The following is a 27,283-nucleotide window of genomic DNA, read 5'->3' as shown; positions in this document are numbered from 1 at the left end:
GAGTGACTGAACTGAACTAAAAGTTTGGGCACATAAAAACTGTTTTAAAACAAAGGTCACATCTCCCAATACCTGGCAAACAAATGCAGTATTGCCTCACAAATTGATTGCTTCTCTGAGGTGCCCACCAGTGTTTTGGGGGAGAAGCTTCGAGAACAAGTTGAGGAGCAGCTGTCCTATTATACTGGAGAGATTCCCCGAAAGAATCTGGATGTCATGAAGGAGGCAGTGGTTCAGGCAGAGGAAGCGGCTGCTGAGATTACTAGCAAGCTTGAGAAACAGAAGAAATCCTTGAAGGAAAAGAAAAGGCTGGCTGCAATTGCCCTGGCTTCTTCAGAAAATAGCAGTGCCCCGGAGGAGTGTGAGGAGACCAGTGAAAGACCCAAAAAGAAGAAAAAGCAAAAGCTCCAGGAGGCTCTTCAGGAGAATCTGTGTCTTTTCCCAAACCCCAGAAAGAGAAATCTTTTTCCAAGGAAGAGCTAGTTAGAGACAGCTGGTACTGGAAGTCTTCCCAAGAGGAAGAAATCTTTTCCCAAAGAGAAACAAGTTACTGACCCGGATGACTCAGAAAAAAAGAGGATCCTCAAAGAAAAGCAGAAACTGTCTTCCAAAGAGGAGCCACTCAGCAGTGGACCTGAAGAGGCTGCTGCCAGCAAGAGCAGCGGCTCCAAGAAAAAGAAAAAGCTCCGAAAGCTATCCCCGGAAAGTTAGAATGGACATCTTCCTAGTGGGGCATAAGTTAACAGAGGTATTCCCCATTCCATCCCCTCAGTTCAGTTCAGTTCAGTTCAGTTGCTCAGTCGTGTCTGACTCTTTGCGACCCCATGAATGGCAGCATACCAGGCCTCCCTGTCCATCACCAAAGCCCAGTAAAAAAAAAAAGAAAAGAAAAGAAAAAATAAATAAAATAAATTTATAAAAACTGTTCTAAAAAAATTATTAAATTGGCAAGGATTTACATTTGGGCAAAAAATAAAAGTTGCTTACATAGGGACAGCCAGGAAAAAAGATTCAATAGTATTCAAAACTGCTGCTACATCAAAAATGGTAGTGTCCAAAAATGTAAGCCACTAAAACCCAGTCAAGGACCCTAGTTTAAATATGAATTCCATCACTTATGAACAAGTTATTAACCCTCCTCTTAGCATCATTTTAGCCAAGGTAATGCAAGTTGTCATAGCATTATATAAAGACAGCAATATACATAATTCCTCGCCAGTAAGAAAGTAATAAATCTTCTCAACCTCACAAAGTTTTTTTTTTTACAACAAAGAGTTTAACATATGTGAATGACTTCTGTAGTAGGTAAGACACTATAAAAAGTTTATTAACAATTACAAATATCATCAACTGATAATTTTTTTAATTTTAGGCATATTTTGAAGATAAATTATTTCTCTAACAAATCTCACTTGTTACTGTTATGATTTAAAATGGAAAGCTTAGGTGATGAAAATCAAAATAATGTGTTTTACTTAGCTTCAATATCCAAACTTGTCTGTATATTAATAATACCACAAATATTTTACAAGCAGATTTTTGCTTTGGTTAAGTCAAATAAGAAGTTGTTGTGAGGTCAAAAGAAATAAGGCATCTCTTCTTAAAGTAGCTAGTCTAAGTAAACTCCTTACTTTGATGGTGGTCCATACTTTGAGGATGAAATAGGAGAATATCTTGTATTAGAACAGCCTCTATATGTTGCTGAGGTTAACAGAAGTGGGCAAATAATGCAAAAATTGGAATAACCTCAGTTTGTGCAATTAAAATCTCTAAGGATTCTCTTATGTTATCTGTAAGATTTTACAAAATAAAATAATAATAAAGCTCTGTGATGTTTCCTATTAATATCTGGTATCCCCTGGTGGCTCAGAGGGTAAAGCGTCTGCCTGCAATGAGGGAGACCTGGGTTTGATCCCTGGGTCAGCAAGATACCCTGGAGAAGGAAACGGCAACCTACTCCAGTACTCGTGCCTGGAAAATTCCATGGATGGAGGAGCCTGGTAAGCTACAGTCCATGGGATCACAAAAAGTCAGATGCAACTGAGCAACTTCACTCCATCCTCAAGCTGAAGAAAATCAACAGTTTTAAAAGATGTGATTTCTATCACACTTACTTTTTTGTGATAAATGCTACAGAGTCCTCTCTCTATGTCAGGCAATTTACGTAGATGATTTTCTATCTGACCAAACACACTGGATTCTGAGTGGAGAACTTCAGATACAGCATCAAGTCGAGTATTTATTTCCCTGTGGGAACAGAGAAATGGCAATTATCAGATAAGTTAGGAACTCAGAATGTAGGCATTTCCCACTCTAAAGCCCAGTACTGTGACAGCAGCCACTTAGAAAAGCACAAAGGAGATTTCATCCATACCTGCAGCCCTTCTCTGCCCCTTATCACTGGAATCAAAGGCCAGGTACCACACTAGGAAAGTCATTAAACAGATGGGGCAAAGATGGGCTCCGTAAGTTTTCCTTCCTCCAGAACAAACACACAGACTACACTTCCCAGACTCCCCTGCAATGAGGTATAGCCACGTATCCAAGTTCTAGCCAATGAAATACATGTAGGAAGGATTACATCACTTCTAGTCATGGTCTATAAAACCTCCTGCAGTATTTCACATTCACTCTCTCCTCCTTTGCCAACTAGATGTTGAGCCCAGGGCTATTCTGTGAGCCACCTCACCTGTTGACTCCATCAGCGTGAGTCTGTGAGTAGAGCAGAAAACCTTCCACCCCACATCCTCTATCAAATGAACTTTTCATTAGCAAAAAACAACCATTTCTTTTGTATTTAAACCAATGAGACGGAGAATTTGCTACTATTGCTTTTATTACCTGGTTAATATAATGGATCTACAGTAAGCAAATGGATTTTTTTGCTCACTACAAAAAATCTACAGTGGATTTTCTACTCTGACTGAAATAACTGACCATCTCGGTCAAAAATCACTTCATTCAGCCAATCAGCTGCTTTGGGAGAAGTCTCAGTGGTGGTAGCTGAATTGATCATATGTTTGATCGAAATGGGACTTAGGCACACTGAGCCTGGGCAGAGATTGGAAGTCCTAATAGAAAGGTCAGAGGATAAAGCATTAGGACCTCAGGAAACTATATTCAATATCAGGTGATAAATTACATAACAGAAAAGAATATGAAAAGAATATGAAATGAATGTGTGTGTGTGTGCGTGTGTGTGTGTGTGTATATATATATATATATATATATATATATAAAAACTGAATCACCTTACTGTAAGGCAATAATTAACTCTATATTGTAATTCAACTACAATAAAAATTTTTAAAAAACATCACGAGACATGGGAGACCAGGATTGCAGCATTTTATCAATGGCTACACCTTAAGTGATGGGTCACTTGGAAAGAAATGGTGAGACTGTCAACTCAACATGGAAACTTGACTAATGTGTCCCAAATGAGATAAAACCCATCCAGCACCTATACATGTCAAAGGCCTACACTAGGTATAATGGCCATATGTGAAAAAACTGAAATAAGTAAACATATCTAGTAGAAAATGGGCCCTCAGTAAATGTTCTTTTCGATCAATGAATGAATGACAACAAACAACCAAATAAAAAAACGAACTGACATTTGGGGGGAAATGGGGACATCAGCTACAGAATGCACTCTATCAAAATTCTTTCGATATCACATGCACTGATGTAAAGGGCAACCTGACATCAGAATCCTGCCTAGATGACTATTAAACTGTTTTACAATTAACTGAGAGTTTTTATCTTTCTTACCCCTATAACTGGGGTTTCCAGGTGGCTCAGTGGGTAAAGAATCCGCCTACAATGCAGGAGACACAGGAGATATAGGCTTGATTCCTGGGTCAGGAAGACACCCTGGAGGAGGAAATGGCAACCCACTCCAATATTCTTGCCTGGAGAATCCCATGGACAGAGGAGCCTGATGCCCTCACACTCCATAGGATTGCAAAAGAGTCAGACATGACTGAAGTGACTGAACACACCACCACATCCCTATAACTATGCTGTGAAGTCAAGCTTGTTCACAAAGCAGAGGCTAACTTCAGCTATCATTTTTTGTTCCATTTTTCTCTAGTTCATCCTCTGCTGCGTAGAACAGGCATTTGGTTTCACATGAAAAAGTAGAACAAGCCAGAATTTTGCAGACACACAGGCTGATTCTTCCATTCTCAATGCTGTGGCCTCTTAAATCTCTTCAGTTTTTTCCATTCTATTGCTTCTACACTAGTCTAAGGAAATATGACTCTCTCTCTTTGTGAAAACAAAGAGAAGTGTTCTACCAAAACAGCCTCCGAAATTTTCTCCTCACGCCCACCTCTGTCCCTTTTCCCAATCCATTCTCCACAGCACAGCCTGAGCAGTCTTCCTAGAACCCAAACCTGTTCATGCCTTACTTCTGCCTTAAGCTCATCAATCAGTTCAGTTCAGTTCAGTTCAGTTCAGTCACTCAGTCATGTCCGACTCTTTGAGACCCCATGAATCACAGCACGCCAGGCCTCCCTGTCCATCACCATCTCCCAGAGTTCATTCAAACTCACATCCATCGAGTCGGTGATACCATCCAGCCATCTCATCCTCTGTTGTTCCCTTCTCCTCCTGCCCCCAATCCCTCCCAGCATCAGAGTCTTTTTCAATGAGTCAACTCTTCGCATGAGGTGGCCAAAGTACTGGAGTTTCAGCTTTAGCATCATTCCTTCCAAAGTAATCCCAGGGCTGATCTCCTTCAGAATGGACTGGCTGGATCTCCTTTGCAGTCCAAGGGACTCTCAAGAGTCTTCTCCAACACCACAGTTCAAAAGCATCAATTCTTCGGCACTCAGCTTTCTTCACAGTCCAACTCTCACATCCATACATGACCACTGGAAAAACCATAGCCTTGACTAGACGGACCTTTGTTGGCAAAGTAATGTCTCTGCTTTTCAATATGCTATCTAGGTTGGTCATAACTTTCTGTCCAAGGAGTTAAGCATCTTTTAATTTCGTGGCTGCAGTCACCACCTGCAGTGATTTTGGAGCCCCCCAAAATAAAGTCTGACACTGTTTCCACTGTTTCCCCATCTATTTCCCATGTAGTGATGGGACCAGATGCCATGATCTTCGTTTTCTGAATGTTGATCAATGACTTCCCATTAATCTTAGATTCAAATCCAGGATCCTTAAATGACCTGCTTGCCTCACAAGTCTCATCTGAGATCGCCTGCTCCTCTCTTCCTCTCACTCTAAGTTTCAGTTGGACTGATCTTCTTCCAACAGCTTGGTCACTCAAGTTCTCTGACATCACGACTTTCTCACCTGCTCCTCACTCTGCCTTGAAGACTGGTTTCCCGTTTCCTCCTGCCTACCACCTTCCACTTTGTTTTGCAAACTCCTTCTCATTCTTCCTCTGAAAGGGCTTTCTAGACTCACTAGAACTAGATTTCATCCTTTGCCATCCTTTTCCATACAACTCTGTTTTCTTTCTATAGTGAAACTTACAACCATATTTACTTCTCGACTGTCTTCACCACTCGAAAGTAAGCTCAGTGAGTGTGAGAGTCTGTTTGTGGTCAGTCATATCCTACTCTTTGCGACCCCATCAACTTGTAGCCCACCAGGCACCTCTACTCATGGGATTTTTCCAGGCAAGAACACTGTAGTGGGTTGCCATTTCCCCCTCCAGGGGATCTTCCCGACCTAGGGATAGAACCCACATCTCCTGAGTCTCCTGCATTGAAAGACAGATTCTTCACCACTGAGCCACCTGGGAAGTCCTAAGCTCTATGAGAATGGGGATCATTTCTCCAATAGCGTAACTGATCATGATACATAATCAATAAGTAGCTGCTGAAATCAACTGAATTTCGAAGACTACATATAAAATAAATCAAGATGAGGTGAAAAAATTAAATTAAGATTGTTAGGGTAAAACATTGATTTATTTTATCACAACGTTTACCCCCAAATGCTACAGAAATATAAAGTTTTATTTTAATAGCTCACTCCTGCACAAATGAAAGAAGGCACCAGTTGAAATAGACTAAGTTGATGCTGCAGATGGTATGAGGACAGATAAAATAATGCCATCTGTGAATGTATAAGACAGCCAGAGAGCTCCTCTCTCAAAAATTATACAGGTTGTCTGAGACATGGAAAGATAAAAGCAAAAGAGGTTAATAAAAACTTAAATCATATTTATGAAGTTTTCCAAAAGACTTTTTAAAAAAATATTTTCTTGGAAAATATACAGGTAGTGGCTTTTATTTTAGCATTGTGATAGCACAGACAAAACCTGGTTCTGAATCATTTTCACATTAACCCAGCCTTCACTTGTTAGGGAGGTTAACAGCTCAGAGGTAAAGAGCTTGAGCTAAGAAGAGAAATAACCTCAGTTCAAATCCAGGTTCTTTCATTTACCAGTTATATAGACTTGCCCTAGCTTCTCCCTCTATAAAATGGGAATAATAATGGTCCCTCACTCATATAGAATTGTTATAAGAATTCAATGAAATAATACATATTTAGCACTTAGCAGACTGCCTGACACACAATAACTACTCAATACTCGTTAGCTGTTACCACCACTATTGTAACAGACACCTTTGGTGGCAACGTAGTCACTCAATCTTGTTCTACTCTTTGCAACCCTATGGACTGTAGCCTGCCAGGCTCCTCTGTCCATGGGATTTTCCAGGCAAGAGTACTGGAGCAGGTGGCCATTTTCTTCTCCAGAGGAACTTCCTGACCCAGGGATTGAACTCTGGTCTCCTCTACTGCAGGTAGTCTCCTGCACTGCAGGCAGATTTCTTCGGCAAGCGAGCCACCAGGGAAGCCACAGACACCTTTATTTGGTTATGAAATTTGTTTGGTAGGTACCGCAAAGAACAGCACAGGGGAGGGAGAAACAACACCCAAAACACAAGCTGGGATATAACTATGTTTAGACAAGCCTCTAGGCATAGATACAAAACAGTATTTTGTGCAAAGTGAACAAGGAAGGATTACACAAGAAAGGCCAGTCCTAGCATCTTAAGTGCTAAATCTGACTGGTAGTAGTGACCTGAAATACTGTGCTGAGACTTGATAGGAGGTACATTGAGAAACAATGCCATAACCAACTACAAATGTCTAACCCAGTCAGGGAGAACTGGAGAGGGTGTGAGGCACTATTTATCATGAATTTCTCATCACTGGGGAGGCCATACTTCCACTTTTAACTCCAATAAGCAGATCAGAAGGCAAATCAGTAAAAATGACTTCCAATCAAGTTTTTTGGTGTATCTCAGAACTGTTCTCTAATTGGTGGGTATAAGACTTTCTAAATAACTGTAATAAAATAATAGGTCAGACCACCAGAATAGAAAACAATTATTTTGGTGCAGTCAATGAGTGTGCTCACTCAGTCATGTGACTCTCTGCAACCCTTTGGACTGTATAGCCCAACAGGCTCCTCTGACCATGGGATTTTTCAGGCAAGAATACTGGAATGGATTGCCATTTCCTCCTGCAGGGAATCTTCCTGACCCAGGGATCAAAGCGTGTCTTCTGCATTGTAAGGTGGATTCTTTACTGCTGAGCTATCAGGGAACCAGTCAGTGAGAGAGATCAACAAAACAGGAAATAGCACTGCCAATTAAATGATGATAAATACATTATTCTTCCAAGATGTCCTATGGTACTCTACAATTGATCATACCACAGGATACATTCTAAACAAATGAAAAAGAGAACACCTGGGTCATTCATTTCATTCCATATGACAAAACAAATAATGAATCTAAGGTCCTGGAGATGACAAAGATTTCTCCTTTATCACCAAAGATCCAACAATTAAATGTGGGTGTCACTAGAGTCCTTCACATTTGAAAATCAATGGAGTGATGACGTTAGTATCTGCTGTGTGGGGCTGTCACTGAAACACAGTGTATCACCTACAGCCACTGCCACAGTAAGGACAAGTGATCAGTCTGTACCTACCGGTTGCTATTTGTGGAAAATGCCTCTATTATCCTAATATAAGTTTATTTGGAGGGAAAGAGATAAACTACTGCAGAAAAGTTGGGGGTGTTTTGGTAGTTGGTTCTGATTTTTTACTGAAAGGTTAGCTCTAAAGATAATATAAAATGAGTAAATTAAATTCAGACATTAACACATTGGTCATACAATATGGCTAAATCAACTACCTAAACAGCTTTCTGGTAGAAACCAACATGAGTCACAGGCCTTCTCCTAGGGCCTAACCATTTCTTGAATCTACCTAGCTTTACCTTTCACATACACTATTCACTTATTTACTCAATGAACAATTACTGAGTGTTTATAAAGCACCAATTGCATAAACAGAAGAAGGAGGGACTTCCCTGGTGGTCCAGGGGCTGATACTTGGCGCTCCAAACGCAGGGGGCCTGGGTTTGATCCCTGGTCAGGGAACTAGATCCCATATGCTGCAACTAAAGCCCCCACACACTGCAACTAAAGCCCCCGCACACTGCAACTAAAGACCCCACCGCTGCAACAAAGACTGAAGATCCCACATGCCCTAAGGCCCAGCACAGTCAAATTAAAAAAAAAAAAAAGAAGAAGATGGAGAGTGAAAGTGTAACAGTAGGAGCTAGAAAGCGGAACAGGAACTTGGCCACGTGAATAATGCAGGCCACACAGGAGCTCTGACTTAGTCCTCAAAGCAAGGGGAGTCAACGGCTAATTGGCAGCTTCAGGAATCCAGGGGAGTGGCACTGATGATCTGAACCCAAGCAGAGGATATACCAGTAAAAAGAGCACATAGTTTCAAAAGATATTACACAGGTAAAGTAAACAGGAGTTGTGATGGATTATACAAGGGAGGGAGAGAGGAGAAAAGAAGGAATAACTTCTTTCTGAGAGGTAATGAGAGGTAGTAAGATGCCATCTGCAAACATCATGCTCAAAACCTTACAGACCATGAAAGGGTTTATTTATGAAATTACATTGTAAACAGCTATTCTGAATATTTACTTAGTTGCAAACTGTAAATCACCCAATCAGTTTTTAAGGATTTTTATTACTCATATTCAAAAGAGGCATCATTTTACCAAGAGACAATTTACCCCTTTCAGAATATTAGACAGAACAATTTCCTGACAGCTACCTTCCATTATTGGTTCAGGCCACAAACCTAAGTCATTGAAAAGAGCATGAATGTGATTTCTGTTTTTGACAATAATGGGAATGGGTACTTCCAGACCATCCCTCCCACTGGGGACAATTTAAAAAGCCAAACAAAACATAAAAATATGTTGTCACAAGTATCAAAGGACTAAAAAAATGGTAAGAAAAAAACTATATGAGAATCAAAATGAAAACAAGAATCCAAAGAAATAATCCAGCAGTCAACTTTTGCACTAAAAAGATATGCCAGAAGAATCTTCTGCAAAAATGAGCTGGCCTCATAGTAAGGGTAAATTTGTAGTCTAGGTTAGTATCATTTGGATGAACTGAAACATGTCAAAACTGAACTTAAATTTAAGACAGTCCCAGACTGGTAATACCACCAAGAATCTGGCAAAAGTGAACAAAAATATTCTTCAGGAGAAGGTACCTTCACGTTAGTACTCATATTATTTATTTAATTGAAGTACAGTTGACATCAACTACATTTGTTAGTTTCAGAAGTAAAGTGATTCAGGTTTTTTTTTTTTCATATTATGTTTCATTATAAATTATTACAAAATTTTGAATATAATTCACTGTGCTATCAAACCTTTCCCTTTGGTAACCATAAGTTTGCTTTCTATGAGTCTGTTTCTATTTTATATATAGATTCATTTGTACGGTTTTTAGATCACACATATATGTAACATCATAAAGTATTTGTCACTACATATAATATTCTGTAGGTCCATTCATATTGGTGAAAATGGCAATACAGTATTTCATTCTTTTTTATGACATAGTAACATTCTATTATTTATGTGTGTGTGTGTGTGTGTGTGTGTGTGTGTCCCAGATGGTAAAGAATTCACCTGCAATGCAGGAGACACAGGTTTGAACCCTGGGTTGGGAAGATCCCCTGGAGGACGGCTTGGCAACCACTCTAGTATTCTTGCCTGGAGAATGGAGAATCCCCATGGACAGAGAAGCCTGGTGGGGGCTACAGACCATGGGGGTCACAAAGAGTTGGACACAACTGAGTGACTAAGCACAAACACAAGCACAAGTAAGTGTGTGTGTGTGTGTGTGTGTGTACGTATCTTCTTATGCCAGTATAAAAAGAAGCCAGATGAGTAAGAATCAATAGAAGCAACAGACAATAGAAAGAGGCTACAAACTACCAAGCTTTTGAAAAGACAGCCTTCAGAATGGGAGAAAATAATAGTAAATGAAGCAACTGATAAAGAATTAATCTCAAAAACATACGAGCAGCTCCTGCAGCTCAATTCCAGAAAAATAAATGACCCAATCAAAAAATGGGCCAAAGAACTTAACAGACATTTCTCCAAAGAAGACATACAGATGGCTAACAAACACATGAAAAGATGCTCAACATCACTCATTATCAGAGAAATGCAAATCAAAACCACAATGAGGTACCATCTCATGCCAGTCAGAATGGCTGCTATCAGAAAGTCTATAAATAATGCTGGAGAGGGTGTGGAGAAAAAGGAACCCTCTTACACTGTTGGTGGGAATGCAAACTAGTACAGCCACTTATAGAGAACAGTGCGGAGATTCCTCAAAAAGCTGGAAATAGAACTGCCATATGACACAGCAATCCCACTGCTGAGCATACACACTGAGGGAACCAGAATTGAAAGAGACACGTGTACCCCAGTGTTCATTGCAGCACTGTTTATAATAGCCAGGACATGGAAGCAACCTAGATGTCCATCAATGGACAAGAAAGCTGTGGTACATATATACAATGGAATATTACTCAGCTATTAAAAAAGAATGAATTTGAATCAGTTTTAATGAGATGGATGAAACTACAGCCTATTATACTGAGCGAAGTAAGTAAGAAAGAAAATTTGGCAATAAGGACTTAATGATCTGAGCCGAAGTCAGCCCCTAGTCTTGTGTTTGCTGACTGTATAGAGCTTCTCCATCTTTGGCTGCAAAGAATACAATCAATCTGATTTCAGTGTCGACCATCTGGTGATGTCCATGTAGTCTTCTCTTGTGTTGCTGAAAGAAGGTGTTTGCTATGACCAGTGCATTCTCTTAGCAAAACTCTATTAGCCTTTGCCCTGCTTCATTCTGTACTCCAAGGTCAAATTTGCCTGCTACTCCAGGTGTTTCTTGCCTTCCTACTTTTGCATTCCAGTCCCCTAGAATGAAAAGGACATCTTTTGGGAGTGTTAGTTCTAGAGGGTCTTGTAGGTCTTCATAGAACTGTTCAACTTCAGCTTCTTCAGCGTTACCGGTCAGGGCACAGACTTGGATTACCATGATATTGAATGGTTTGCCTTGGAAACAAACAGAGATCATTCTGTCGTTTTCTTTAATATATATATATAAATTTATTCATTTTAATTGGAGGCTAATTACTTTACAATATTGTATTGGTTTTGCCATACATCAACATAAATCTGCCATGGGTATACACATGTTCCCCATCCTGAACCCCCCTCCCACCTCCCTCACCATACCATCCCTCTGGGTCATCCCAGTGCACCAGCCCCAAGCATCCTGTATCATGCATCGAACCTGGACTGGCAATTCGTTTCATATATGATATTATACATGTTTCAATGACATTCTCCCAAATCATCCCACCCTCTCCCTCTCCCACAGAGTCCAAAAGACTGTTCTATACATCTGTGTTTCTTTTGCGGTCTCGCATACAGGGTTATCGTTACCATCTTTCTAAATTCCATATATATGTGTTAGTTACTGTATTGGTGTTTTTCTTTCTGGCTTACTTCACTCTGTATAATAGGCTCAAGTTTCATCCACCTCATTAGAACTGATTCAAATGTATTCTTTTTAATGGCTGAGTAATACTCCATTGTGTATATGTACCACAGCTTTCTTATCCATTCATCTGCTGATGGACATCTAGATTGCTTCCATGTCCTGGCTATTATAAACAGTGCTGCAATGAACACTGGGGTACACGTGTCTCTTTCAATTCTGGTTTCCTTGGTGTGTATGCCCAGTAGTGGGACTGCTGGGTCATAAGGAAGTTCTATTTCCAGTTTTTTAAGGAATCTCCACACTGTTCTCCATAGTGGCTGTACTAGTTTGCATTCCCACCAACAGTGTAAGAGGGTTCCCCTTTCTCCCAGCCCTCTCCAGCATTTCTTACTTGTAGACTTTTGGATAGCAGCCATTCTGACTGGTGTGAGATGGTACCTCATTGTGGTTTTGACTTGCATTTCTCTGATAATGAGTGATGTTGAACATCTTTTCATGTGTTTGTTAGCCATCTGTATGTCTTCTTTGGAGAAATGTCTGTTAAGTTCTTTGGCCCATTTTTTGATTGGGTCATTTATTTTTCTGGAATTGAGCTGCAGGAGTTGCCTGTATATTTTTGAGATTAGTTCTTTGTCAGTTGCTTCATTTGCTATTATTTTCTCCCATTCTGAAGGGTGTCTTTTTACCTTGCTTATAGTTTCCTTTATTGTGCAGAAGCTTTTAATTTTAATTAGGTCCCATTTGTTTATTTTTGCTTTTATTTCCAATATTCTGGGAGGTGGGTCATAGAGGATCCTGCTGTGACTTCTGTCGGAGAGTGTTTTGCCTATGCTCTCCTCTAGGAGTTTTATAGTTTCTGGTCTTACGTTTAGATCTTTAATCCATTTTGAGTTTATTACTCTGTCATTTTTGAGATTGCATCCAAGTACTGCATTTCGGACTCTCTTGTTGACTATGATGGCTATTCCATTTCTTCTAAGGGATTCCTGACCACAGTAGTAGATATAATGGTCATCTGAGTTCAATTCACCCATTCCAGTCCATCTTAGTTCATTGATTCCTAGAATGTCGATGTTCACTCTTGTCATCTCCTGTTTGACCACTTTCAATTTCCCTTCATTCATGGAACTAACATTCCAGGTTCCTATGCAATATTGCTCTTTAGAGCATCAAACCCTGCTTCCATCACCAGTCCCAATCACAACTGAGTGTTGTTTTTGCTTTGGCTCCATCCCTTCATTCTTTCTGGAGTTATTTCTCCACTGATATCCAGTAGCATATTGGGCACCTATCGACCTGGGGAGTCCTCAAGAAAAAGAAATGCAAAAAAGCAAAATGGCTGTCTGAGAAGGCCTTACAAATAGCTGTGAAAAGAAGAGAAGCGAAAAGCAAAGGAGAAAAGGAAAGATACACCCATTTGAATGCAGAGTTCCAAAGAATAGCAAGGAGAGATAAGAAAGCCTTTCTCAGCAATCGACGCAAAGAAATAGAGGAAAACAATAGAAGCAGCAGCAGCAGCAGCAGAGATCTCGTCAAGAAAATTAGAGAAACCAAGGGAACATTTCATGCAAAGATGGGCTCAATAAAGGACAGAAATGGTACGGACTTAAGACAAGCAGAAGATATTAACAAGAGGTGGCAAGAATATACAGAACTGTGCAAAAAAGATCTTCACGACCCAGATAATCATGATGGTGTGATCACTCACCTAGAGCCAGACATCCTGGAATGTGAAGTCAAGTGGGCCTTAGGAAGCATCACTATGAACAAAGCTAGTGGAGGTGATGGAATTCCAGTTGAGCTATTTCAGATCCTAAAAGATGATGCTGTGCAAGTGCTACACTCAATATGCCAGCAAATTTGGAAAACGCAGCAGTGGCCATAAGACTGGAAAAGGTCAGTTTTCATTCCAATCCCTAAGACTGGCAATGCCAAAGAATAATCAAACTACCACACAATTGCACTCATATCACACGTTAGTAAAGTAATGCTTAAAATTTTCCAAGCCAGGCTTCAGCAATAAATGAACTTCTAGATGTTCAAGCTGGTTTTAGAAAAGGCAGAGGAACCAGAGATCAAATTGCCCACATCCGTTGGATCATGGAAAAAGCAAGAGAGTTCCAGAAAAACATCTATTTCTGCCTTATTGACTATGCCAAAGCCTTTGACTGTGTGGATCACAATAAACTGCAGAAAATTCTGACAGAGACGGGAATATCAGACCACCTGACCCACCTCTTGAGAAACCTGTATGCAGGTGAGGAAGCAACAGTTAGAACTGGACATGGAACAACAGACTGGTTCCAAATGGGAAAAGGAGTACATCAAGGCTGTATATTGTCACTCTGCTTATTTAACTTCTGTGCAGAATACATCATGAGAAACGCTGGGCTGGAAGAAGCACAAGCTGGAATCAAGATTGCCGGGAGAAATATCAATAACCTCAGATATGCAGATGACACCACCCTTATGGAAAAAGTGAAGAAGAACTAAAGAGCCTCTTGATGAAAGTGAAAGAGGAGAGTGAAAAAGTTGGCTTAAAGCTCAACATTCAGGAAATGAAGATCATGGCATCTGGTCCCATCACTTCATGGCAAATAGATGGGGAAACAGTGGACACAGTGGCTGACTTTATTTTTCTAGGGTCTAAAATCACTGCAGATGGTGACTGCAGCCATGAAATTAAAAGATACTTACTCCTTGGAAGGAAAGTTATGACCAACATATACAGCATATTCAAAAGCAGAGACATTACTTTGCCAACAAAGGTCTGTCTAGTCAAGGCTATGGTTTTTCCAGTGGTCACGTATGGATGTGAGAGTTGGATTATAAAGAAGGCTGAACGCCGAAGAATTGATGCTTTTGAACTGCGGTGCTGGAGAAGACTCTTGAGAGTCCCTGGGACTGCAAGGAGTTCCAACCAGTCCATCCTAAGGGAGATCAGTCCTGGGTGTTCATTGGAGGGACTGATGTTGGAGCTGAAACTCCAATACTTTGGTCACCTGATGAGAAGAGCTGACTCATTTGAAAAGACCCTGATGCTGGGAGGGGTTGGGGACAGGAGGAGAAGGGGATGGCAGAGGATGAGATGGTTGGATGGCATCACCAACTCGATGAACATGGGTTTGGGTAGACTCCAGGAGTTGATGATGGACAGGGAGGCCTGGCGTGCTGCAGTTCATGGGATTGCAATTAATTGGACATGACTGTGCGACTGAAATGAACTGAACTGAACTATTATCATCTGTGAAATAGATCGCCAGCCCAAGTTTGATGCATGAGGCAAGGTGCTCTGGGCTGGTGCACTGGGATGACCCTGAGAGATGGGATGGGGAGGGAGGTTAGAGGGATGGTCAGAATGGGGAACACATGTACACCCACAGCTGATTCATGTGAATGTATGGCAAAAACTACCACAATACTGTAAAGTAATTAGCCTCCAATTAAAATGTTTAAATAAAGAAAAAAAAAACATGAATCTAAAAAAAAAAAACAACTCCCAAGCTTTGTGGGGTATGGGCCTGAATGATTAAAAAAATACACAAAAAATTCAAAAGACATTGTCAAAAGAAAGCAGATGAAGAACAGAACAGGTAGGGAAATCAGAACTTAAATCAGTTATTTAATTTCCATTGCTTTACAGGTGATCTTTCTTTGCTCCCTTGACCTCTATAGGATTTTTATCTCTCATTTAGAATCATACAGAGTTTCACTGCAGTTTAGGAAATTGTGGATTTCTTGTTTGTTTTCAATTGCACTTTGGATTCAGTTGTGCTTTCTCTACCTAAAGATTCGCATCTTTCATGAAATGTGAGAAACTCTCATCTTTCATTTCTTCGAACACTCTCTTTTCCTTCTACTGGAAATTTGATGAGGATTATGTTAGACCACCTAATTCTTGATTTGTCTTTTAGTCTCTTTTACTTTGCTCACACTGTCTCTCTGTGCTACACTCTGGGTAATTTCTTTAGATAAGATCTTGGATTTCAGTTATTTCACCTACTCTGGTCTAACCCACTAATTGTTTCTTTTCTTTTTTTTGGAAACTATTACTTTGGTAAGGAATCCACTTCCATGTCTCATGAAGCTCAGGCTGTTAACAGTGATGAGTTCTGGAGATAATGACACTTCACTCTGGACCTTCTCTCTCTTCCTCTGAGCAGGCAGGTAGCTAAAGATGAACAGAGAAAGGGGGGTGCAGGCCAAATTGCAGGAGACCATACATCTTATCAACAATGGGAGTCCTTGGGCATACAAAGAAAAGAAGGAACCTCTGGACTGACATGAAACCACACATTTTGGGATGATAAGTGTCCTGGAGGCCAACAAAGAAAGGTGGGAAAAGGAGGGAATCTCTGGCATCTGAATGTAATCTTTTGTTCATCATGTTCTTATAACAGTAAAATTAGCCTTAAAGATAAGAAGTTCCCATCAGGCACTGATACCATGATACTTCCGATCAAGACTGCGGCTGCTAAGTCGCTTCAGTCGTGTCCGACTCTGTGCGACCCCATAGACGGCACCCCACCAGGTTCTCCCATCCCTGGGATTCTCCAGGCAAGAACCCTGGAGTGGGTTGCCATTTCCTTCTCCAATGCATGAAAGTGAAAAGTGAAAGGGAAGTCGCTCAGTCGTGTCCGACAAGTAAGGACAAAAATCCTCCCTCACCTCAGGAAGATGGAGCTGGGATGAAAATCAGAGTATTCAACTTCAAACCCCTCCCTCCCCAATGAATATCCTGCTCCTTCATTTCTATACCTCATATAACCACATTGCCAAACAAACTCAGTGCAGCTACTCACCTGAGACTGCCCACTCTCCACTTAATAAATTCTCACTTTGCTTTCCTGACCTCTCTGTCTTGTCTCTGAATTCTTTCTGCAACTTGACAAGAACCTACTCCCCAGTAATACTTCAACTGAAAACCCAGACTCATGAGGCTTCAATCCCTGCCCCTCTATTCCTGGAAAATGCCAAAACCAAATATGTAAAAGGTTTTTTCAGAGGAGGAGACGACTTTTGTCCTCCCAAAAGAAAAACCCTTTCCTTTGCTTTATGAGGCAGGTAGCAATCCCAAACCATGGACAGGCGGGGACCTGCGCAGGCCTCAATCCTACCCACTGTTTATATTAATAAAAGCTACATGGAGTTGTTTTTAAAAATCAACCTGATTTCTTCTGATGGTATTTTTGTGCTGTTTTGATTCCCTTTTGTGTTTCTTTTAATTTGGTGGTTCAATATTCTCCTTTCTAATCTCACTATCTGAAGGTCTTGGGATTCTATGTCTAGTGTTTATAACTTCCACTAACTCACACTCATGGGTACTTGTTTCCTCACGTCTTTTGTAATTATGGTTTATGAACTTATGGCAGAGTTTTCTCTTTGAAATTCCTAGGAGGCCTAGATCAGAGTGTACACCTTCTGGGAGGGTCTGTATTTGCTTTTACTAGGAACCATAAGGCACAATGGGACAATTATAAATAAATTTCACAACTTGGAGACTGCCAGACCACAGGGATAAGACGAATCAGAATAATGAACCTGGGTGTAAGGTTGGCCTGTTACATATTCTTAGAAACTTGGCAACTATAGAACAAAGCAGAGACCAGCTCAGGGTTCCTGCACAGAAGCATCCCAAAAGATGCTGGTTAAACCATATGCAATAACAGGGCAGACATTTGGGTAAGAGGCTTTTAGGGTCACTTCTTTCCTGGTGGCAGCAGAACCCCTCTCCACTTTCACTCACATCCACACAGTAAAGGCGAAGAAGCAGGGGATCAACACCCATCAATCACAGCCCCCAATCAGGCTTCACCCACCACTCTTCCATCCCATTTGTGAGCAGTACTGTATCTCACTGGACTGAGTAAGATTAGAGTCACCACAGGTGAATGTTTGTAAGCAGACTCATGGATCATGGGAAACCACAAAGAATAAATAGGGCCTTCTCGTGCAGTTAATTTCAGGAAGTTCCAGAGTTAAAAATGGCACTTAGTCTTGCTAAAATAAATGAAATGTTAAGTGGAGCAAACGTATAATATTCTATTACTTTGTCACTTAGACTAGGGCTATGTGGCGCTAGCAGTAAAGAACCTGCCTGCCAGTGCAGGAGACCTAAGAGACACAGGTTCAATCCCTGGGTGGGGAAGATCCCCTGGAGCAGGAAATGACAACCCACTTCAGCATTCTTGCCTGGAGAATCCCATGGACAGAGGGGCCTGACGGGCTACAGTCTATGTGGTCACAAAGAGTCAGACACGACCGAAGCGACTTAGCATGCACATATGCATATGAATTAGAGATACAAATGCTAATACCCCAAACATAAGGGTTTACCAAAATAAAAGTCATTTAATCACTGAAGAGAAGGTTCAAGAGGAAGGGGACATGTATGGCTGATTCATGTTAATGTACGGCAGAAGCCAACACAATATCATAAAGCAATTATCCTCCATTAAAAATAAATAAATTTTAAAAATTATTCAAGAGAATTAACTTCAGTAAAATACACTTAGTGCTCTAGAAAATTACACAGAAATCTAGTCCCGGACCTTCCTAATACCAACAAGCTTCAATTTTCTTAAATATTTATGTGATTTAAATTCCAAGAATAAACTTAGCATGCTTAATTCTCTTAAGCAGCTTTCTAAAAATTGAATTGAATTATAAAAGCATTCTTCATTTGTTCCAACTGCATTATTGAGCTAGACAGTGAAGAACAAGCATTTTATTTTAGGTGTTAAAGTTTCCTTCACTTTCAGCTCCTCCTCACTAGAAGATTATACCTTGGTCAAATTAGATTAGAAGCTCCTTGAGAACAGGAACACTGTCTTGTCATTGAGATTAAACCATACAAAATTTTAAAAACCTGTCTTATACTACTAAGTGTTAATGGGCACTTGGTCGATCAGAACAGAAAGCTGAGCTTCCTAAATCCCCAGGACTGGGTCAACTTAAAGCATTAAATAAGAGAAAGGTTGTGATCCAAGCCTGACCACATACAATGACAATGCTCAACAGCTTATGGTTGTATGATTCCGAGAAAGACTCACAGAGACTCCACTTACTCACCAGTAGCCCTTGCACATTCTCCAAAATCCTGACTATAGCTACAGGCAAAAGACACAGCACATGAAGTACCAGATTCCGGAGAACTGATGGGGACATATACTGGACAACTGACAACATGGGCACAGAGCCTCCTTCCTTTCACCACTGGAAGCCCCCAGCCAGGTCATCTCACCAGTCAAGACTGACTTCCCATCTTTCTAAAACAAGATGAAGTGAAATATAAATGCTCTGGAGTCTAACATGGGCTTTCCAGACAGATGGGCTTGAGTTTGCATCTCACTGTCACCTGATCAGGATGGTGGTGAAGGGTGGTAGCAGTACCATTTAACAAATACATATGTATATGTGTGTATGTATACTTTCTCTATATTATTACTTTCTAAAAATAAAACACACAGAAAACACTCCCCCACCCATTTTTCTTTCCCTTTCCTCTCTCCCAGAAGTAACCATTTTCCTGATGTTATTAAACATTCTTTCTACTTACTATTCTTATATTTCTGCCACTTATGTCTGAAACCATAAACAACACACAGTATTACTGTGTGTTACAAAATTTAAATAAATGGGTTATCGTGTCTTATGTCATAAACATTACTTTTATGAGATTTATCCATGTTGAAAGATGTAGACTTGAGTCATTCATTTTAACTGATATACCGTATTCTAATGTATGACCAGGTAACTATTTTAACACTCCCCTCCTAATAACCAGGTTGCTTCCAATTTGGGGGTATTATAAAGTCCACAGCCACCTTCTTGACTGTGTGACTGATGCCAGGAACCACACTAACCCTTTATGCAGACCATCTCATTTGGTCCCCACAACATCACTACAGGGTAGGTGGTGCAATTCCCATTTTACAAGTGAAGAAACTGAAGTGTTCAAAAGTTCGTAACTTGTCCCACGTGACAGAAATGAGTGAGCAAATCTGGACTCAAGCTCTAGTGTCTCATTTACTCCAAAACTGTGCTTTCAGATACGCGCCTACGTGCTTTGCTGGATGATCTTGGATAATGAACCTGAATGTCACTTTTTCTCATCTATAAAACAGAAGCAGTATCCCCTGCCATCTTCTTTCTATGCATTTGATCCTTCTGAGTTTTCATCTCCTACTTCCCCCACATAGACACTGGAACAGAGAGGAACAGACCAGAACTCAGCTCTCAAGCCTCAGCACTTCCCTCCTCCCACCTTGGCTACTCTTCTTTCCTCAACTCTTAGATCTGGACATCTTCTCCTTCCTAGCAAAATATTTTCCTTTCTTTTTTAAAAAATATAAAGTTTCCTTTTCATCTCTAAAATCAATCTAAACATTTTGCATAAATACCTACACTTGGACAGACACAATCCAGAATGTTTTTCAAAGGTAAGGAAGATGAAAGATTTTTCAGAGTCCTGTACTACAAGGATAAAATTACAGAATGTTTGCAACTTACAAATTCAGTGTTCTCTACCATCTCACTTCAGATGTTGAATAAAAATGTATGACACATTTAAATGATAATCAAAACACTTGTTCCCATTCAAGAGATGAGAACATTTGATCTGTCTGTGCCAAGAAAAGGAAAAATATGAAATAATTGAGCCTATCTGTTGTGGATGAAACTGTGTCCCCTCCAAAAATATGTGTTGAAGACCTAACCCCCATTGCCTCAAAATGTGACCTGACTTGGAAGTAAGGTTATTGTAGATGCAATTGGTTAAGATGAGGTCATAATGGAACAGTCCTAATCCGATATGACTATATTCTTGCTAAAAGAATGCCGTATGAAGAGAGAAGCACACAGGGAAAATACCACACGAACATGAAGGCAGAGATAAGTATGACACACTGGACTTCCCTGGTGGTGCAATGGGTAAGAAAACGCCTGCTAATGCAGGGGACATGGGTTCTATCCCTGGTCTGGGAAGATTTCAGATGCTGTGGAGCAACCAAGCCTGTGCACCACCACGACTGAGTACATGCTCTAGAGCCTGTGAACTGCAACTACTGAAGCCTGCGTGCCCTACAGCCCATGCTCTGCAAAAGAGAAGCCACCGCAATGAGAAGTGTGTGCACCACAGCTAGAAAGTAGCCCCAACTCGCCACAGCTAGAGAAACCCTGTGTAGAGCAATGAAGACTCCGCACAGCCAAAAATAAATAAATAAAATTTAAAACACACAGGAAAAAAACAAAAGGCATTATCCCTTTAAAAACAAAAGAAAAGACACATCTATAAGCCAAGTAACACACTAAAGATTGATAACAAACCACCAGAAGTTAGGAGAGAGACACTGAATAGATTCTCCTTCATAGACACACAGACGCTTTGATCTTGGACTTCTAGCCTCCAGAACTGTGAGACAAATTCATGCTGTTTAAGCCACCTAGTTTCTGGTACTTCGTTTCAGCACCCATAATAAACTAACAGACCCATTATGTACTTCAGATTCTACTGATATGGACTTTAAAAAGCCATACACGAAAATCATAATAACCCTAAATATTTGTAAGCAAATAAAGTCTGACTCAGATGAGTTTAGAGTTATAAGCTAGATTTTTTTACATGATACTTAAAACTAGCTATGCCTGATTCTTATCACCAAGCCTGGATTCCTTACTAAGTCATATGACTTTCTCTAACTTCTAATCCTATGAGGGGTTTGACAAGAATGCAAGATGTTGCAACACCATTTCTTCCATGGTTAAATATCACCTTTTCACATTAGACCAAGCAACTATTCCACTAGAAGGGAAGAAATAATTTCTCAGAACTAATTCTGTGGCACTAAAACAAGGAATCATATGAAAAGAAACAATTGCTTCTAAGGGTCTTTTAAATCAAGGAGTTTTTCCGAGAAAAATAAACTTCCCTTACATAGATGTGCTTTTATTTTAAAGCCTACTTAGAAGCCTAAGATTTTTAAATGGATTCATTTGTTCATAATTTCTTGATCACCTATTACATTAAAAGCACTATTAGCCCCATTATGCATTCTGTGTGGGTGTCAGGGGTGGAGGAGTAAGAAGCAGAATAAAATTGAGGGAAGATACCTTTCTACAAGGATGAAGTGGGGATTGAGGGAGAAGGACTTCTCAGAGGCAGGATCTGAATTAGATCTTGAATGAGTTACTCTTTTAATTATTCCTTCAATGAATAATAAATATCCACTTAATAATAATACTACAAAGCTACAGTAATCAAAACAGTATGGTACTAGTACAGAAACAGATGTATAGATCAATGGAACAGAGTAGACAGTCCAGAAATAAACCCATGCACTTATGGTCAATTAATCTATGACAAAGGAGGCAAGAAAAGACAGTCTCCTCAATAAGTGATGCTGGAAAAACTAGATGTGACACATAAATCAATAAAATTAGAACACACCCTTGAACCATAGAAAAAAGAAACTCAAAATGGATTTAAAGATCTAAATGTAAGACCTGAAACCATAAAATTCCTAGAAGAAAACATAGCCAGAACATTCTTCAACATAACTCATAGCAATATGTTTTTGAATCTGTCTCCCAAGAGAAAATGGCAACCCACTCCAGTATTCTTGCCTGGAGAATCCCAGGGACAGGGGAGCCTGTTGGGCTGCCATCTATGGGATCGGTCATGACTGAAGCGACTTAGCAGCAGCCCAAGACAAAAGAAAAACAAGCAAAACTAAACAAATGAGGTCTGATTAAACTTGAAAGCTTTTGCACAGTCAAGGAAACTGTCAATAAAACAAAAATACAACTTACTGATTGGGAGGTTATTTGCAACTGACATGACCAATAAGGAGTTAATATCCAAAATACATAAATAGCTCATATAATTCAATATAAAACAATTTTTAAAATGAGTAGAAGATCTGAATAGACATTTTCCCAAAGGAGATACACAGATAGCCAACAGGCATATGAAAAGATTCTCAACATCGCTAATTATCAAAAACTGTGAATCAAACCATATTAAAATTATAACCTCACAACAGTCAAAATGACTATCATCAAAAAGTCAACAAATAAATGTTGGAGAGGAGAAAACGGAACCCAAGTGCATCATGTGAAATGCCACCCTGGATGAAGCTCAAGCGGGAATCAAGACTGCTGGGAGAAATATCAATGACCTCAGACATGCAGATGACTCTACCCTATTGGCAGAAAGCAAAGGGGAAACTAAAGAGCCTCTTGATAAAGGTGAAAGAGGAGAGTGAAAAAGCCTGAAACTCAACATTCAAAAACTGAGTATCATAGCATCCGATCCCATCACTTCACTGCAAATAGATAGGGGGAAAAATGGAAAGTGACTGACTTTATTTTCTTGGACTCCAAAATCCCTGAGGACTGTGACTGCAGCCATGAAATTAAAAGACGCTTGCTCCTTAGAAGAAAATTCATGACACCTAGACAGCATTTTAAAAAAGCAGATACATCATTTTGATGACAAAGGTCCATACAGTCAAAACTATGGTTTTTCCAGGAGTTATGTAGGGATGTGAGAGCTGGACCATAAAGAAGGCTAAGTGCTGAAGAATTGATGCTTTCGAACTGTGGTGCTGGAGAAGACCCTTCAGAGCCCCTTGGACAGTAAGGAAATAAAATCAGTCAAACCTAAAGGAAATCAACTCTAAATATTCATTGGAAGGACTGATGCTAAAGCTCCAATACTATGGTCACCAGAGGGAAAGAGCTGACTCACTGGAAAAGACCCTGGGGTTGGGAAAGATTGAAGGCAGGAGAAGAAGGGAACAACAGAGGATGAAATGGTTGGATGGCATCACAAACTCAATGCACATGAATTTCAGCAAACTCCAGGAGACAGTGAAGGACAGGGAAGCCTGGCAAGCTGCAGTCCATGGGAATCACAAAGAGTCGGACAGGACTGTGTGATTGAACAACACACTATTGATGAGACTGTAAACTGTTGCAGCCAATACGGAAAAGAGTATGGAGGCTTCTCAAAAAACTAATAATAGAATACCACATGACCCAGTAATTCTCCTGCTGGATATACATTTAAAGAAAACAAACACACTAATCTGAAAAGATACATGTACCCCAACGATCACATGATCATTATTTAGAAAAACCAACATATGGAAGTAACCTAAGTGTCTACTAACAGATGAACAGATAAAGAATATGTGATGTATACACAATGGAATATTACTCAACCATAAAAAAGAATGAAATTCTGCAATTTGCAAGAATGTGGATGGACCCAGAAAGTATTATGCTTTGTGAAATAAGTAAGACAGAGAAAGACAAATACTCTCTGCCAAATAGGAAAAGGAGTACATCAAGGCTGTATATTGTCACCCTACTTATTTAACTTCTATGCAGAGTACATCATGAGAAACGCTGGGCTGGAAGAAGCACAAGCTGGAATCAAGATTGCCAGGAGAAATATCAATAACCTCAGATATGCAGATGACACCACCCTTATAGCAGAAAGTGAAGAGGAACTAAAGAGCCTCTTGATGAAAGTGAAAGAGGAGAGTGAAAAAGTTGGCTTAAAGCTCAACATTCAGAAAACGAAGATTATGGCATCCGGTCCCATCACTTCATGGGAAATAGGTGGGGAAACAATGGAAACAATGTCAGACTTTATTTTTAGGGGCTCCAAAATCACTGCAGATGGTGACTGCAGCCATGAAATTAAAAGACGCTTACTCCTTGGAAGAAAAGTTATGACCAAACTAGATAGCATATTCAAAAGCAGAGACATTACTTTGCCAACTAAGGTCCGTCTAGTCAAGACTATGGTTTTTCCAGTGGTCATGTATGGATGTGAGAGTTGCACTGTAAAGAAAGCTGAGCTCTGAAGAATTGATGCTTTTGAACTGTGGTGTTGGAGAAGACTCTTGAGAGTCCCTTGGACTGCAAAGGAGATCTAACCAGTCCATTCTAAGGGAGATCAGGCCTGGGTGTTCTTTGGAAGGAATGATGCTAAAGCTGAAACTCCAGTACTTTGGCCACCTCATGCAAAGAGTTGACTCATTGGAAAAGACTGATGCTGGGAGGGATTGGGGGCAGGAGGAGAAGGGGGCGACAGAGGATGAGATGGCTGGATGGCATCAGCGACTCGATGGACATGAGTTTGGGTGAACTCCGGGAGTTGGTGATGGACAGGGAGGCCTGGCGTGCTGCAATTCACGGGGTCGCAAAGAGTCGGACACGACTGAGTGACTGAACTGAACTGACTAATGGTGGTCAAGATGGCAAGACACATACAGACTATGGATATATTTTAGAGATAAAAACAAAAAGACTTAGATTGGATGTGGTTGTCAAAAGGAAAATGTCCACAGTAACTCCCAGGTTTCTGGCCCAAGAACCTCACGAGGTAGAGGAGCTGGTTCCTAGAACAGGGAAACCAGAACGAGGAATATGGTTAAATATGTTAAGTTTGAAATGCTTGTGATACACCTATGTGGTTAGGAGTCTAAGTTGAATATATAAGCCTGGAGAATAGAGGAGGGTTAAGGACAAAAGACATAAATTTGAGAATCACTGACATTTTGATATTTAGGGTCACTGGTTTAGGTAAGTTCATTGGAGAGAGGAGGAGAAGGAAAGATAAGGGAAGGAAGAAAACTGATCTCCTAAGATACAGGCCTCAGGAACTCCAACATTTAAAGACACAGAGAAAGGGACTTCCCTGGCAGTCCAGTGGTTAAGACTTCGACTTCCAATGCAGGGGGTGCCGGTTCGATCCCTGGTCAGGGAGCTGGAATCCCACATGCCTCACAGCCAAAAGGGGCCAAAACGTAAAACAGAAACAATATTGCAACAAATTTAATAAAGACTTTGGAAATGGTCCATATCAAAAAAAAAAGAGAGAAAATCTTTAAAAAACAAATTAAAAAAAAATACAGAGATGAACAGAGAGCAAAGGAAACTTTGAAGAAGCAGCGAGGAAATTAGGAGGGAAACAAAAATGAGTAGTTTCCATTTTAGAAAAAGGGAACAGACTGTACAAAGGTCCAGAAATAAATTACACCTCAGTGTGTTGTGAGGACTGTAAATAGCGGAAAGCAAAACATAATCAGATACACATTTCTTTTTTAATCATCTTTGGGTAGTGCAGACAGAAACAGAGAAGGGCAAGACCAGATGGGTGGAGATACTTAGCCTTCTTGATAAACAAAGTCTTTACAAAAAGGCTTTCATCTGAGTGTCTTTCATAAAAAGTGATTTTACAAAAAGGCAAGATGATATAATACTACTTCTTACAGAGAGACTATTTTCATCACTGGTCAAAATAATTCCTCCACTAAGAGTGGAGAAACTGATTTCTCAGGTTCCCTTTGTGGTCAATAATCTGCTGTTCTATAAGCGTGTATGCATACCTGTATGGGCGCGCGCGCGCGCGCACACACACACACACACACACGAGAGCTGCATTTCCAAGAGATCACTCTGTCACTGAAGGAAATGGTCTTATTTCCAATTTCTTTTGCAACTCATGTGGAACGTTTCCTGAGGCAGAAACGTGCTAGCAGATGTGTGGGTCTGGAACTGGGGGAGAGGATGGTGACAAAGCCATCAGCACATGAAGCTACAGGAGGTGCCACAGCCACAGGTAAGACCCTAAGTAGCGCTGAAAGTGAGAAGACACCCGGAGGAGAACCACAGGTAACAACAACAGATAAGGTGCAGGAACAAAAAAGAGGTGGGCTTCCCTGGTGGCTCAGTGGTAAAGAATCCACTGCCAAGCAGGAGATGCAGGTTTGAACACTGGGTCAAGAAGATACCTTGGAGAAGAAAATGGCAACCCACTCTAGTACTCTTGCCTGAAAAATCCCACGAAGGGAGGAGCCTGGTGGGTTACAGTCCATGGGGTTGCAGAAGAGTCAGACACAACTTAGTGACTAAACAATAACAGAAAAAGAAGTACTTATGGAGAAAGCTCAGAACTTACTTTTGTTAATATTTCAAAATACAGAGTAAGTTTTTACTGAATCTTTAATACTACTTCTATGATAACCAGATCTGCCTTGGAAACTAATCTTCTGCCTAAAATATCATTTTAGAGACTCATGCCACACTTCTCAAAGTTTTCTTTCCCCTGCTCCCACCTGCCCAATCATTACTGTATTTACAAGCAGAATTTGCATTTTGGGATTTGTGGACAAAACCAATAAGGTACATATGGTATATATATATAAGATTGACACAACTCATCAACGAAAAGAAACAGAAAAAATTCAAAGACTAGACCTTGAAAAAATGAATTCAATATAATTTATTTAATTTTAAAAGGTCTTAGGAACAATGGCTTACCAACATGACATTCATTTATAAGAAACCAGAGACCTACACTGAAGAAGCTTCCTGC

At 40.2% G+C, this 27,283-nt stretch overlaps 1 protein-coding gene across 1 annotated transcript in view; it reads right to left on the bottom strand.

The window, feature by feature from the left end:
• The window catches only part of MSH3 (mutS homolog 3), a 189,731-nt gene that overhangs the window by 100,450 nt on the left and 61,998 nt on the right, over nucleotides 1–27,283 (bottom strand). The window contains exon 13 of the mRNA XM_052643629.1: nucleotides 2,115–2,247. Coding sequence (XP_052499589.1) covers nucleotides 2,115–2,247 — 133 coding nt within the window. The remainder of the gene's footprint in view (nucleotides 1–2,114; nucleotides 2,248–27,283) is intronic.

Source organism: Budorcas taxicolor, chromosome 7 (genome assembly GCF_023091745.1).
Source record: "Budorcas taxicolor isolate Tak-1 chromosome 7, Takin1.1, whole genome shotgun sequence".
Taxonomy (NCBI): Eukaryota; Metazoa; Chordata; class Mammalia; order Artiodactyla; family Bovidae; genus Budorcas; species Budorcas taxicolor.
Note: the sequence above shows the minus strand (reverse complement) of the source record. Positions and strands in the feature narration are given on the sequence as shown.